This window comes from Channa argus, chromosome 2 (assembly GCF_033026475.1).
Source record: "Channa argus isolate prfri chromosome 2, Channa argus male v1.0, whole genome shotgun sequence".
Classification (NCBI taxonomy): Eukaryota; Metazoa; Chordata; class Actinopteri; order Anabantiformes; family Channidae; genus Channa; species Channa argus.
This window is the reverse complement of record NC_090198.1, coordinates 21156188-21172258: the sequence shown is the minus strand read 5'-3', so window position 1 is coordinate 21172258 and position 16071 is coordinate 21156188. Positions and strand designations below refer to the sequence as shown.

The window sequence follows — 16071 nt, the reverse complement described above, 5'->3', positions numbered from 1 at the left end:
GCAGGATTCTAGCTGCTCAATAGTCCTGGCCTTTTGTTGCTGGATATTTTTGTTTGTTTTATGATGTGCCAAATGTTTTCTATTGGTGAATGTTCTGGACTGCAGGCAGGCCAGTTCAGCACTGGGACTCTTCTCTTGTGAAGCCATGCTGTTGTGATGGATGCAGCATGTGGTTTAACATAGTCTTGCTGAAATATGTAAGGCCTTTCCTAAAGAGACATTGTGTGGATGGGAGCATATGTTGCTCTATGTACTTTACAGAATTGATGGTTCCTATCCAGATGTGTAAGCTTCCCACACCATAGATACTAATGCACCCCCATACCATCAGAAGATGCAGACTTTTGAACAGTCCGCTGATAACAAGCTGGATGGTTCTTCACCTCTTTAGTCCACAGGACACAGCATCCATGGTTTCCAAAAAGAATTTCAAATTTTGATTCATCTGACCACAGAACAGTTTTCCATTTACCATTTTAAATGAGCTTTGGCCCTGAGAACACGGCAACGTTTCTGGTCGTGTTCACATATGGCTTCTTCTTAGCATGATGCAGCTTTAACTTGCAATTTTACATTTAGGAACATTTTTCTGAAATTTTTCCACAATTTTTAGACGCAGTTTGTTGCAGATTAATTAACCTCTGTCCATCTTTACATTCTTTTTTTATACCCAGTCATGTTATTGACCTGTTGCCAGTTTACCTAATTAGTTGTCAAATGCTCCCCAATATGTTTTTGATTTGAAAAACTTACTTTTCCAGCCTTTTGTTGCCCCTCTTCCAACTTTTTGAGATGTGTTGCTTCCATCAAATTCAGAATGATGATATTTCCCATAAAATTATTTAAATATCTCAGTTTCTACATCTGATATGTTTTTAATGTTCTATTGTGTATAAAGTACGAGTTGATGAGATTTGCCATTAATTGCACATCATCCCATCTTCTTTGGAATTGCGGTTGTACATAAACAGTTCATGCTGTGGCTGCAGGAGATGGGCATTCAAAAAACACTAACTTCAGCATCAGCAAATAATAACTCAGCTGAGTACAGTTGATCCTTTGCTTGTCAATGTTGGCTTGATAAACAGAAACTTTATTTTACATATTAATAGGTTAAATAAATACGGTAGTAGTTGACCACAAATAGGAAGTAAAATCTCATAAACAAAGCACAATACTGCAGAATGCATTCTGTGCAATCTATATTTATATTTATATTTAGTATTGAAATTAATCTGCAAGATATTTAGGACCGAAACAAGATAATGAGAAAATGCTACACAAGTCATGTTAATGGAAAACAAACTGCTATAAATAGGTCACCATTTATTCTGTCATGCAACTGAGCAAACAAACTACAGGCTGAGAAAGACCTAAGACCATAAGTGGAACTTTTGAAGAAAGAAAAAGAACCGTGAAGAAAGTAACTAATTTCTCCTCTTAGTACCATCCTTTTCCTGTCCTTTCTTAAAAAATTGTGTAAATTTGGCAGTGGTCAGGATTAGCTGCTAATTAGCCTAATTTCACTGATGAGACTTGAAGGGCTGCATTCTCCGTTGTCCTGCTGAATTGTGCGAGGATTATCGGGCTGTGTTGTAATCCTCTTGCTGTGAACCAAGGCCACTCTCCAGCCTCCTTCTTTTCCATTTTCTGGTTTTCTTCTCACTTTGCTTTCCTGCTTCCCTTTCCTCCGCCCTTACAACTCTCTGCTTTCTTTTTCTTCTTGTCTGTGTTTATGGTGTTATTGTCTGCATCACTGTGTTAACTTACACGTTTAAATCAGAACCAGCGCGAGAGAGTTTAGCTATAAGAACTGAGTTCTGTCAATGTGCAACTCCCTTTAAAAACCAAGTGAAACTTAAGTAAATGTTAAATATTATCTGATCTAAACGCCTAAGTACATGGTGTACATTACCTAATCGGAGTTGATTTGGCAGTTGAGCTTGAAATTTTGTGAGGTCCGTTGAAAATGGCCTTTAGATACTTATAAGCCCTAATCAGAGAGAAGGCATTTTTGCAGTCTGGGACAGTTTTTTGGGACAGAAGCAGCAGTTTCCCCTCCACTGTCCTTGGTTAATAGTTGCCTAGTAACAGCCTGGGAACATATAAAAAAAAAAAAGTGGAGCGCACCTTGAATTTTCTGAACTTGGTGTCCTTTCTGATTAGACTGTAAGTGGACTTAGTCAGTACATGGGAAAGATTTAGTGAGCAAACTATCTTCTGCTAAAAGTTGACCTTTACAAAGTTTATCGACACATACAAACGATAACAGTGGAGGTGGCAAAATGTTTGTGTGACACTGGCTAAAAAAAGAACATTGTGCAGCGGATTTTTCACATCATGAAAGTCACAGATGAAACATGATTTTTCTTTTTTAAGTTTTGTTACTGCAGTTCAGCACTTATTCATCGCACATTCTTCAAATTGTCATTATAGAGTCTGGAAAAGATTCAGACCAAGATTTTATTTGATCAGTTATGTGTAGTGTGGCATGTAGTCTCTTTACGGTGCCTTCAAGAAAACAATTTAAAAGCAGACCGTCCAGGAGTAGCCAGCAATATTGTTGAGACAAGTGATATTTTTTTCGTTGGCCCATAAAGGAAATGGAGCTGAAGGTAGTTGGCTCAATAGTTCTAAGCAAAAGGCCTCCACCAGGATGCTTAAGTACTTATTACACCTGTGCCCCAAACTGCATTTATACAGTAAACCACTTGTTATAACTCCCATAGTTAGCTATTGGAGCATCAGCACCATGGGAAATGAACTTATCTAACTAATATTTGATGAAGACAATGCGACATAATGACCTATCAAGCTAGAAATTAGGGGAAATTATCTGAGTTATGTGATCCTCCTCTTTCTTTTTATTTTGCACACCCTAAATGGATGATGTCTTCTATATCACCCAGCTTTTAGCTGTACACAGTTGATGTCATTGTGCAGGCTGTATTTACAGTCACATGTTTGTACTGTGTCAGTGGACCTATGCTGAGCTGGCTCTGCTTACTCTTATGGATTACTGGAACTTGCCTCTTGGCACAAACGTGTATGTTTATCCATGCAATTACACCAAGACCTCACAGTGACTGAGATTTAATTTGCTGTCATCCAGTGGCCAGGGACATTTATTAAAAAAAATTAAATGCTTTTACTAGACTCTTGTGGTACTGTGCTTGGGCATAGGTCACAAACATGCAAAATCACTTCTCGTATCTTGCAGACAATGGATATAATAAAGTTCTGCACTCAGTTTGCCAGTGAACAGTGCTTATGAAATGCATTCCAGCTTTGAATTGTGCAGAAAAAGCAGCTGTTATCACTCACCTCCCCCCTCCCATCTTTTTCTGTCCCCAGGTGACCCAAAAAGCTGGCAGAACAAGTCTCTCCCCGGGGACCCCAACTACCTGGTGGGAGCCAACTGCGTTTCTGTGCTCATTGACCACTTTTAAGGACTGGCCAGACTGGTGTGATGTTGCTCATTGTGGAGCTGTGATGAATAAAATGAAGAGGATGGACACACCAAACATAAAAACACTCACCACATTTTGGAGTATGAAGAAGATCCAGTCAGTGCTGTTTACTGCGCCCATGGGTGATGACAAAACACTGATGATTGTTACAAGCTGTTTTTTTAAAGTCATTCCAAATTTGAAGGTTTGATGTGAAACGATAGCATTGATGAAGGCCCCAGTTCACTGAGATTTGATGCTATATACTGTATGAGGCACTGTTTAATGTCATTTTTACCTAAATATAGATGGAAGGCATTTGAAGCAGCATGCACGCTTCAAAAAATCTGTTGGTATATTTATGCTATATATACAAACAGTGTGTGTATATATAAAAGTACAGAGACATTGTACGAAAAATGTACTCATGAAGTCAGTTATTTTTCAGTTTAGGTGGCTGAATACAAATGTGTCTCCACGTTGTTCCCACACTGAAGGAATATTAATGAAGTTTTGAGACCGATGCGAGGTAGGATTAAACCAGAATTGGTGACATTTGCAAGAATCTGTTAGAAGGATTTGGCCAAACATGAGGTGGATATGAACCCAAGCAGCACACTTTTAGAGACATTTCTTCCTTCGCTGCTTCCGTTATTCTTCCTTTTCTTACATTAATATCTTGTAGCGTACTTTCCTCCGGAGAACCACGTCTCTCCTTTCTGCCTGAGGGCGATCTATGCATGTTCTTTACTCAGGTCCAGTAGTCTCCATAGTTCCCCCTTCATATCTATTTCTCTCTCTCGTCATCTTGTTTCTTTTTCTTGCTGTGCGTTCTTGCACTCACAAACAAATAAGCAGTGATGCCTTAACTGCAGATTATTCACTTTTCATTTAGAAATAAGTTATAATAAATTATGGTATAACGTCATTCATATTGCCATTTCTTGTGACCCCATTGTACAAATAAACTTGGGTTTAGCACACAATAACAGTTGATAAAGGATAACAATTGTTACAACAAAGGTATATTCTTCTTTTATCTGCTATGCATTACTTTAAAAAACATACAACAAAACAGAAGAAGTGGCTGTAAATAAAGCAAGCATATTGCCTTGTTTCTTTTGTTTGTAAATGAACTTTTTGTATGTCTTTCTTTTTTGTATAAAACTTAGAAAAGATGTTTTTAAAAAGTGGAAGAAAGTGAAAGTGGTTATCTTTGTATTCTGGATATATCCTTGAGCCTTGAAACTTATAACCTAAAAAAAAATGACATCACATATTTTCTACTAGTATACTCGCACTATGTTACGGTCACAAAAAGGTCTTTTTATGGCTGTTTAGGTATCAGGAAAGTACTTGGGCTCAAATACATTTAAAACATGTTCTTTTTAAAAGGGTGTGCTCTCAAAGTGTCCCCCTCACTGATTTGTGATACTGAATGCTGTATTGTGTGCCGTCAAATGTATTTTTGTACTAATAAACAATACATTATGTATGGCACACCACTACCATTTTATTTTTAGATATAACTGCTTTAATTGGATATTAGCTCTTCACGTGTGGCTGACTTTTTTTTCTCTCCTCTGCAACACAATTTTAAGTATACCACTGTATTAATAAATAAAATTTTTAAAGTAAGATGTGTGTAATTTTTTAAAATAATATAACCAGTGATTATTTTTGCTTTCTTTCCTTTTCACCTCTGCAGATCACAGCTAGTTGGCTCTAAACTTCTTTTTTTTTTTTCTTTTAGCCTTGCAAAAATTCTTTTTAAGACTTCCTGGCTAAACTGCAATAAAAGTCACCTTTAAACAACTTATTTTCCAAAGAAACATTAGACAATAAATTATGTTTTTATTTTCTTTAGGAAAGCTTGTTTTATTAAAGTAATTACAAAATATGTAAGTTTATTGGATTTGGTACTCGCTTGCCTCACTGACTTCATTAATAGACGCTGTGCTATAGCTCACGTTTCACAGCTAGGTGGCGCAGGTGAACCTTGAATCCCTTTGCTGTACAAGGTCAGAAATAAGTCCTTTAGCTGTGATTCTAATGTGACAGTAATTGTTACAGTACTTCAAGCGTTACTGCTGTTCGCCTATATGGGATGGGAAGCAGTATTTATGAGGAAATATTTTGCTCCAAAATAAAGCTCCTTAAAGTATTAATTCAAAATGTGTGTTTTATATAGTGTATCTTTGTTTAGTTTAATTAACAAAAATAGCTTTGATTTAAATCTTCCTCCGACCTTTTTTTCTTTTTACTTTTCCCTCCTTAAACGTAACCATCCTTACTGGCTCACAAAGCAGAAAGAGTTGAGGCCACTGAGGCAGACAGAACCTGTCAGGAAACTCATTTCTCAGTAATGTGCAGCCAGTCGAATGTCTTGGAAGCCTTCTCACTAAACCCAGGTGTGTCGCATTTACCACCTGTCGTGCAAAGACCGTCCGGCCTGCGCGGTGAAGGGCAGAGGACAAAGAGACGTTCGTGCGTGTTCAAGTGGCTGCGCGTGGAACTGGACTTCACATACATATACTTTGTTTTATAAAAGGTAAAGCCACACATTTTAAAATGTATTTAAGTTATGACAAGGAATCCCCTTTACATAATGACAATGTAAGAAGACTCCTTTTTAACCCTTTCCGTAAAACCAAATCGTGCACTTTCCAAGAACTAAATCCGATTTCTTGGCTACAGCCTTACAATGATCCTCGCCTGGAGATCAGATCGTTCCTCGTTTCCTCCACCATTACATCACCAGCAGCGGTAACAAATCGCGCGTGGGTTTTTGATGTTGTCTCATAGTAAAGAGCCCGTCTCCCCTCCTCCACTCCCATAGTAAAACTGACTCCGTGCAGCGCGCCGCCATGTAGAAGCGCAGAGTGGCACATCTCCAGTGCGCAGTGAGCATCTCCTGTCCTGCCTGTTAGATTTGCTGTCGTCTGTGTAAACCACGGCTGGTGCCTCACACAGAAGAAGCAAAGATTCCGAATCAAGAAAACCCCGCACATTTGATTGCGGTGTCATCTATTTGGACGTGTTTTTCCTTCTTCAAAGAGTGGAGGCTCACCTTCTGATTCACGTCTCTTGTCCCGGATTTATTGCTCGCTTTGAGTTGTTGGAGAGCCTGCAGTGACGAGCATGACAGCATGACAATGGAGCAAGGCTGTTTGACAGCAGTATGATGCGTTTGGAGGTTTTGCCTTTTTGCATTCTGACTTTTGGGGAATGGGATTTTTTGCGGAGCAGCCACCGACAGCTGCGGCGCGTTGATATGTCACATTAATCTTGAGAATACTGATACTTTCTGTGTTGTGGTAACTAAACATCTGGTACGGCGCTTTTTTTTCACCCTCACCTTTCTCCTCACATCCGCCGCAGCGCGCCTCACATTGGAGCCACTTGGAGCATCCTAATTGATGGAGATCATCCCCGTCGGACACTGACCACGAGTGACACCGTTTACCAGCGCACTGCAGGCTGAAACTCGGCGATTCTGCTGTTGCCGGATCTTACTGTTGGATCTCTGCTGCTGCTGCGTTTGTTGTTCACCCGGTTGCTCAAACCCTTCAGTCACAATGCCGGTGAACGCGCTGCCCCGCGGCGGCAGCAGCGGCATCGGCGGCCCGGGGTCCCTGAGCCCGGCGTCGCTGTCCCGCAGCCTGTCCCGACTTAGGGAATACCGGACCCGGACGAGGATCATGCTGGCTCTGGGGGTCTCTCAGATGGTCCTGGGGAGTCTTATCCTGGCCGTCAGCTTTGCGGCTCTGGCTCTGACCACATCACCCAGAGTCCGGCACTCCTGTCCCTTCTGGGCAGGTTTCTCTGTGAGTATTACAGCTTTTCCTATTTGACATAAATCAAAAGATGCAAGTTCCCATCTTCTGAATAGAAAATGTGTAGCGGTGCAGTAACACTCTTAATACTGAAAGCAGCATAACAGCATTTATTTTTGTATTGTTCCTTTAATTGTATCACAATGTGTCACTGCAGTGGTCTCATGGGATACTGCAACAATCACAATAGTTACTGGAAAAAGCTCCAGTCTTTACGTGTCATAGAGCTAGACCAGTGCCATGAGGGGAAATCTTATTGAAATCAGTTGTTGGTACACACACACACAGTCACGGAGGAGGATTTAAACAGTGGTCATTTCTCTGTGTACAGTGGAATGTGTTTGTGGGAAATGTCATTGAGATGTTGGGTTTTTCTACATGTGAAACTTTCATGGCGATCCCGTAAATATTTATGACTGCACACGTCTTGATTTCTTGCCAGAGACCTGGAGCAGGGCTGGTCCATTAATTATAGAGGCAGTGGGGTAGAGTGCAGGTCTGTGGCACAAGAGCCGTGTGTTTTTGTGTGTGTGTGTGGGAGTATGTAGTTACAGGGGAATAGTGAGCGGCCACAGATGTCAGAGAGCAAAGGTCAACTCTTGATCAGTGCCTGAGGCTGATTTGACAAACCTCTGTATAAAATGTATTTTGGGCCTGTTGTGCTTCTCGCCATCTATTTTTTTTCTGCACAAAAAAACCTGCTGCAGCTTTGTTCAAGAAAACGTCCACAGTATGACAATATTTTGTAGCTTAATTCTAATCATTATGCGGGACACATCATACATCGGGTTGATGCAACCTGTTTCACAAAGACTGTTGGCAGCAGCTCCCATTTAAATAAAAAAAAAAACTTAATAAAGAAGACATTTTAAAATGGTAGTAGCCTACAGAGCCACTGTGAAACGGATGCGTGTTTTATGGTGTTGTGCCCAAATGTACAATTGCATTGGTAAAACATGATTATCTTACAAATTTTGTAAAAAAAGTAAAAGGTTCCTTCTAATAATCTCATTTTTATATAAACCAATACATGGACTCACACCAGAACTGCAACACAAACAAAACATATTATTTGCTAAGTGACCAATAAACAATTGACCAGTGACAATTGAACAGACACTGTGAACAGGAAAAACGAACAAAAACGTCACCTCATGCAAAATGTCTCAGAGCGAAGAAGATCCTCCAGATGAATTCTTATTCAGAAAGACAAGCGAGACTAAAATAAGATAAGACTGAGGGGAAAATGGTGGTGGTCAGCAGAGGTTCAGTACTGTGACACAGGCTGAGTCAGGGGCCGAAAACAGAGTCGTCAGGCTGAACGAAGAACCATCGGCCACTGTGGCGCCAAACCCAGATAATGTGGTTGAGACCAGCTCTTATTCTGTAGACTCTGGGGATGGGAGTGATTTGCCCACAAGCAAACAGGCTGTGGAAGATGCCCTTTGTGAAGACGAGAGCTGCCCTTAAATGTCAACTTATTATAGCAGAAAATGCAGCATCTCTGGTCACTGAAAAGTTGTGCTTCACTTTCTAGAATTTAGTTTGATATATGAGACACGAGCATCTCAATTAGGTGTGCTGTGAGTTTATTTAATCTAACAGGATGAGTGTATTTGTACATAAAAGCTGTTTATCTACAGTATAATACTCGGTAGAGCTGATCTATTTCTAATTTTAGAGAAGGAAAGTGATATCTCTGCATGGCTCAATCTATCGGCGTGTGAGCTGTTAATTAGTCCTCACGGTGTCGGGACAAATGTGTAGAATTAGAAAAGGAGGCTGTTATCTCGCCTGTCTACAAATGCAGTTTATCCATGTTCAGGTCTAACTTGAGGAAAAGTTGTTTATATGAATCTGTGATAATTGTGCAGAAGGAAGCTGAGAACTCCAAGCTAAATCTAATGCTGAAGCTTTTGTGTTGAGGCTCCTGACATGCCGATGTGAGCTAAGGACAAGTCCTCAGTGTGTGCGTGTGTATGGTGTGTGAAGGTGTTTTATGTGTGTGTAGTCACTCTGCAGGTGTGTGTGTGTTTGTGTGGCCACTGTGGGACGCCATTAAGTATCTCTGTGTGATGACGGGTATTGTGGGATTTCATCACATTCACAGTGAGTGAAGGTGTAATCTTTACTTCCTATACACAGAAATCACTGCTGTGCTGGCTGACCCTTCTCCACACACACACACACACTATTCCTACAAATTAGTTGCTCTTTGTGGCAACCCAATCATCATCATCCCACACCCCTAATGCAACTCTTTAGCTCAGCAGACACACAGCCAGCCACAGTCACTGCCTGTCGATGTAATTTGGGCGACAAAAGATGACGCAGGGCTGTGAAGATGAGCGGTGCTGACCTCGAGGCTGCAAACTGCACGAGGCTCAGCAGTCAATCACCTCCATTCTGCTCCGTCCGACCGGACTACCAGCAGGATCACCTGTTGGCTGTGAATCGTGCTGCTCTTCCAGGTTTGGCCAATAAATGAGGCGTCCTGGCCAAGCGAGCTGTCAGCAGCTGACACGCAGAACAAATTACTGTCCACCACGTATCTCCATGAATTAAACTCAGAACTGATTCATGTGTGTACACACACATGCACGCACACACACGAACTACCTCTCATTTCAGTGCCACAGTAGAGAATAAAGATGCTTTACACAAAATGTGTGAACATATAAATTCATCCCAAGGACTTAGTGCAGGCATCATTAACGTTAGAGTTTACACTTTCTATTAATTTTTTAAACTGTAATATTTCCACTCTTCTGCCTCTCTATTTTTACTCCCCTCCCCACACAAACTGATGTGATCGGGTGAAAGAAGAGAAATGTGGATGTTTGTGTAGATCCTTCGTACAAGTAACACTCCAATCTATCGACTGTGCCATAATAAACGGCTTAAGATGGTTTTCTAGGTGTTTGTTCTGAGGCAGCTCTCTGCTGGATTTCCAGCACCAACAGTCAGCAGAATCTGCACTAATCTGCCTGTGTGTGTGTGTGTGTGTGTTTGTGTGAGTGAATAAAAGGCTCCAGTGTGTTTGTTAAAGGGTTGTTATGTTGTGGGGGTATATTGGGAGGCTCTCAGCAGGCTCATGTGAGAACAACTCGCACAAACAATATGATAATATTTGTTGTTACCTGACACACACACACACACACACACACACACACAGTAATTTAAGAGAATTTGTAGCATTTACCAGTTACCTCGTACTTTGAGTTCCCTCTCAGCTACAAATGAAATTCACAAGTGGTCCAGATCTGTCTGCCTTTCTCCACAATCACTTGTCTTACTAGTTTATAATAGATTCATTTGAATGTATTTGGAATTTAGAATTTCAAATATATTAATAAAAATAATAAACTTAATGCTATGTACGTAAATATACTGTTCACCAAGTTGTTGTCATCACAGCTTTCAAGTTTTCAGAGAGGTGCTTTATTTATTTGATTATTTATGGTCATATTTGGCACAGTGGTTCTACATTTCATTAGTTCGGCGTGAAGGAAAGGCTTTATCCTGCAGTCCTGACAGTGTAACATCACCTACTGCAGGCTTTAATACTCTGCTCTGATATCTCCGTGAATGTTGTCCTCTTCCTCACATATAAGCCGTGTGTCTGTGTGTGTGTCTAGCTTCATGCAGCCTGAGCTGTTCCCTCTTTAGTTCTGTCACAGTGCAGTGTCAGTGCTGATTTCTGACTTCAGTAAACTCTGTACTGAGAACTTTTTCATAGGACAGTTTTGTGAATGAAACCTGCCCACGCATGAAGCGGAACAGGCAGCCCGATATTTTGCTCATGATGAAATCTCATGGTCGCACAGCTGCTCCTGAAGAGGCGATGCTCATAGTCTTAATAAATGAGCGATTTATGCAAATCTGGTAAATCCGATGTGAACACATGAACAAACTGTTCTGCCATGTTCTGTTTCTATTGATCAAAAGATGATGAATCCTACTGAAGTTGGTGTTCCCCAAACTTTTCTTTTAGTGCCATCAGCAATTTTAATTTATCCTGTCTAATCCTTTCTAATCTTATCTGCTGATTATATTTATGATGTATTTTTGTAAAGAGACGCTCTGCTTGCATAGTGCTACTGTATCATCCAAAGCACTTTGCAATGTTGATTCTCATTTATCCACTCACTAATGACCATGCAAGGTGCTCACCTGACCCACTGGGAGTAACCTGCCACCACCATGTAGCATCCCAACATGGTAAAGACATGAAACTACCACATAATAAACATTAACACACAACTATGGGAACATTGTACCGTATAAAAAATAAATACTGCGGAATGTGCATGTGAACAGTGGAAAATAGATTTGAGCTAGATGTGACAGTTACTTGTGGACATGTTTGTGGCCATATGTGTATACAAGGAAGCATTACAACAAGGGAAACCGTCATGAATTTCATGTACACATACAGGATGTAAACATTACAGAGCACGTTGGTGCTCTGCCTAAATAAAACTAAAATGAGCACCATAACATCTCAGTTATCCTGTGTAGCATTTTAGCTCATTGCACAACTGTGCACCAAGTCCAGGCTCATAGAGCTGCTACAAAGCTGGCTCTAAATACTAAAACTCAATCAGATTTTTATCACTAAGCCTTTGTGCTGTCTTTTGTGTTTGTCCTGAGACCGGAAAACCAGGAAAATCCAAGAGATGAAGCAGGCCCACAGATCACAGGCAATTTGCCCCCAAATTTCCTCTAAGGCCTCTCATAGGAAATGATTTTAGTGAATAGATTGTGGAATCAGGTATTTCTAATCTGGTTGGTGCAGAACAATCCTGTTTGCCACATAAAAGCAGAGAAACGGAGCAGCAGCAGTCGTTGACGAAAAAGAAGAAATCTTTGATTTCATTGTTTAGTTACTGAGGTCGGCTATTTCTGCTGCAAATGAGCGTGAATCATCAATAATTAGCAGGCTTATTAGGCTGAGGTAGTATCCTGGCAACAGGTCTTAAGACACACACTTCGAGGTGTAGTCTGCTGTGTTACTTTGGAAATCATCACTTTGATGAAGAGACTTTCTGTTGGTTGCGTGTGAATGAATTGAATTTAGATGTGGTTGCTGTCAGAAACACTGATGCACTATTTATTAATACATTTTTGCTTTTGGATTCGCTCATGACTCATGACATCAAAGTGAACAGAGAAGGGTGTAAATGCGGCATCGAATTGGTCGTTTTCTCTGAACCTAAAGTGAATATGAGTATTTCTACTCCAATGTCAAGTGAGTGACACTTTCTGTAAGCAGGTGTTATGGTAACACAAAAGATCCATAAGCAATATGAGAAACAGTTTCAGAAACTACAGTAATATAACGCAGTGCAAGAATAGCAGACAAATATTCTTTGAGTGGTGTGGAATTTTATGAATTGTTTTATTGACCTCAGACATGAACTGATTTCTCTTTTATAGAGTGAGTTATATCCCTTTGCTGTCCCTCACGTTGCATCGCTTGCTTTTCTTTGGAGTTTATTTCTGTAACTGGGAACATTTTATTCTTGAACAATTTTTAAACACAAATAAACTGAATCTGTTTGTTACTAATAGTGAAAAGAGGGATTTTAATAAAAATAAAAGATGTCAGAATCAGAACAAGTCCATGTTGTGTCCCATGCTGCTATGTGAATACTTCATTGCAGTTCTGAGTCCAAATCCACGAGGTGGTCAGATTCAGACGGTATGAAATATTCATCAGGATGCAGGGAACAGGATACAAAACATTTTCTCACTTTCTTGTTGAATCTAGTGGCACACATACAGTATGTAGTTTGAGTTGAATTATTTGGGCCTAAATATATCCACGTTTAGGAATTCTGTTTGGAGTGTTCACAGCATTGCGGTGTATAAAAAGTCACCCCTCTCTCCAGAATCTGACAGCTTTCTTCATTAGAAAGACATCCAAATAAAGACTCCATTATTCTCCAGAGTATCCACTGATCCTTTAGAAAGGTTTTTAAGGTATTGTGAGCCCGAAGAACTAAAATTACTTCACCTCCAGGGTGCTTCAGGGTTCCACGAGGGATTTCAGAGTTTAGTGAAATAACCCTTTAAAGACTGACAGATTGTAGAGCAGGTTAAAATCCTCCCCACTCCCTATTTGAAAATCCTTTTGGCTGCAATATGTCACTAACTGTATGTGACACCATGAGTTTGTGCAGCATTCACGCGATCATACGATTTGATGACCATTTACCTGCAAACTGTGGGCAAAACATATTAATCCGGGACTCGTCATAAAGCTCCAGGTTCTTGTTTGGATGCAGCTATTCATTCCTAACTGTCGATGGATGATGTGGCTCCTCTGCTGCTTTGTTCATCTCGTCACTTTAGGTTCAATGGAAATTTTGGTCAGCACACGTGCTCTTAGACCAGACCTCGCACGGCTGGACTGGCCTGTCCTAAATCTCAAATTGATCAGTTCCATCGATCATCTGACTTGTGTTTATTTTCGTTTTTTTAACATCTCTGCAGATACCTTAGGGTTGTGGTGTGATGATGTCATGTAGTTTGACTGCTAATTCTGTCCCAAGGTGTCGCTGAGCCGTTGTAATTCACATTCCTGCTGCAACTTTCCATAATAAGTAAGTGGGCACTCAGCCTGCTGCTACTCATTACTCTGAGGACCCTCGAGTGCATCCTGACCACCACTCCAGTTCTACCAGTGAGCACCATTATGGTGGCCAGAACAGTTTGTCCTTGCTACCTCTCCAACACGCACACACAATGTTTGAGGGAGGCTCTAATATTTCAGGTTGTCACCTTTACATAGATGTGCTTTGCAGATGCATGCAGACCTTCTGCCATCCATTAGTGCTGATAATTCTGGTTTGTTCGATGATCTGAGCTTATTTGTGCCTTATTAAGACTTAAGTCCTTTTGTTACATGCTGTTCCTTGTACTATATTTGTTCTCCCTTTGCGAGACAATATATCGCCAAAATGAAGCAACCTAGCTGGAAAAAACTGACTTTGTCCTAAACCAGAGCGGTGTTTGGCAAAGCACTCATCTGTATGATTCAAAGAACCAAGATAAATGTTCAGCAGCGTGTCTTTCTGCTGAAGCTCTGACAATATTATTTTACTCACTACTGTCTCATGTTGTGGTCTTCAAAGAAATTGAATGATGGTATTGTGAATTATTGAGGCTATTTTCAGACTGATGACAGTGATGTTTAAAAAAATAAAACAAACTCAACTCCTTCCTTCATTTCAGTGAGACTAGTGCTTTGCAGGCTGGAAGAAAACAAAACATATGGGCTGTTCAGAGAGCTTGATCTGGGCTTAACTTGTCCAGTGTAGTCCCCCACTATCTTGACAGGTATTTGGCGTTGTCCAGTCCCATATGTTGCACATGTATATATTCTAATCACTCCTTTTACATACAGACCCTGCATTACGGATGTTAAACACATGCTGCATGTTGCTCTGTGTTAAGGGTACTGTATAACACACACCTTAGTAGCACTGTACATCACTTTCAGAACAATAGCTCTAGACCAGCTGGTGATGTGCTTTTGCAAGTTTTGAACATTTAGGACTCCTATTGAGAGCAAACCCCTAGTAACTGTTAAAGACCAGTGCTATACGGACAAAGAAATCAGCAAATCGTCTGCATACATCAAATGGTTGATGATAGAGTCACTAACTCTACATCCTCTCTTACAGTCAATCAAACATTTTTGATAAATTGTCCATATAAACATTAAAAAGAAGGGGAGATAATTTTTTGTTGCCTAACTTCATTGCATACATTAAAGGGAACCCACACAGAGTTACCCATTTTCACGTACATGGACTGGTGGGCGTACCACAAAGCAAAAATTTAGGATTTAGGATCTAATATATAATCTGCACTCTGCACTTCATTAATGTCTTTGAATGGGTCTGAAGAGTCCAAACCCCAAAGCCTTGGAGCCTTCTTACATTTGAAAACCTGGAATGAACAAATGTCTGACTTGATTAATTTTCTTTAACTGAACAATTTGTGGCAGTTGTAGACAAACTGACTGCTGACGTGAAAACTTAGCAGAGTTGTAAATTCCTGTCTCAGCTAAGGCCAGATATATCACATCTCATCCACCGTCCACCACCTGAAGCAACATTCACTAATGCAGAGCAGCACTATTCTTAGTCTGAACACCTGCACACACAAATCAGATGATACAAGTGTGTCACAATGACATCAGCATAGTACTGAATTGTAGTCAGACGTGGTGTTCAGGGTAGTTTGAAAAATGTTTTTTTTGTCTTATTGAATCCAATGATGGCATGCTCTTCATTATCTTCTTCTATCTATGTTCAAGTCAGAACATGAGTGACGATTTTTGACCTTTGCAGAAAGGTGGTTGCGCACAGTTCAACCTGCTTCCTCAGTCATCTGCTGAGTTTGACATTATATTACATTACAAGCACCAAGTCAAATATATGGGAGGACAAAAAAGAAAAGTGAGAAGGGGGATCATGTGTTTGGGGAAATTGTTTGATGTCCGGAATGAATGATATATCATCAAAGACCTCTTCATATAATTCCTCCTTTTCTTTCCTCTTCCTGCTCTTGGTTATTGCATTTGCAGACTGTTGAATAGAAAAGGCCATCAGGGTTGATCTGGGGGTGGGGGACTACAAGAGAGACACCCAAGGAACGAGGGAAACAGAAGCAGAAGACCTGAAGCAAACGTGTGTTATGAGATTACGTTATTGTGGTGTTGATCTATAGGATGAGAGTGTTGCATTGAGGAGAACTCTCACAGCTGCAACAAC

The 16071-nt window shown here is 40.4% G+C and overlaps 2 protein-coding genes across 12 annotated transcripts in view; both read left to right on the top strand.

Moving 5' to 3' along the window:
* The window catches only part of tjp1a (tight junction protein 1a), an 83176-nt gene extending 78089 nt beyond the window's left edge, over nucleotides 1-5087 (top strand). For all 10 annotated transcript variants that reach the window (XM_067496336.1, XM_067496333.1, XM_067496335.1 and 7 more), the window contains one exon: nucleotides 3355-5087. In XM_067496336.1, coding sequence (XP_067352437.1) covers nucleotides 3355-3449 — 95 coding nt within the window. In that variant the 3' untranslated portion in view covers nucleotides 3450-5087. The remainder of the gene's footprint in view (nucleotides 1-3354) is intronic.
* Nucleotides 5088-5822: 735 nt separating this feature from the next.
* fam189a1 (family with sequence similarity 189 member A1) overlaps nucleotides 5823-16071 on the top strand; it is an 82101-nt gene continuing 71852 nt past the window's right edge. The window contains exon 1 of one of the 2 annotated variants that reach the window (XM_067496343.1): nucleotides 5823-7276. In XM_067496343.1, the coding sequence (XP_067352444.1) occupies nucleotides 7028-7276 (249 nt within the window). In that variant the 5' untranslated portion in view covers nucleotides 5823-7027. The remainder of the gene's footprint in view (nucleotides 7277-16071) is intronic. The other variant, XM_067496344.1, reaches the window with a different exon arrangement.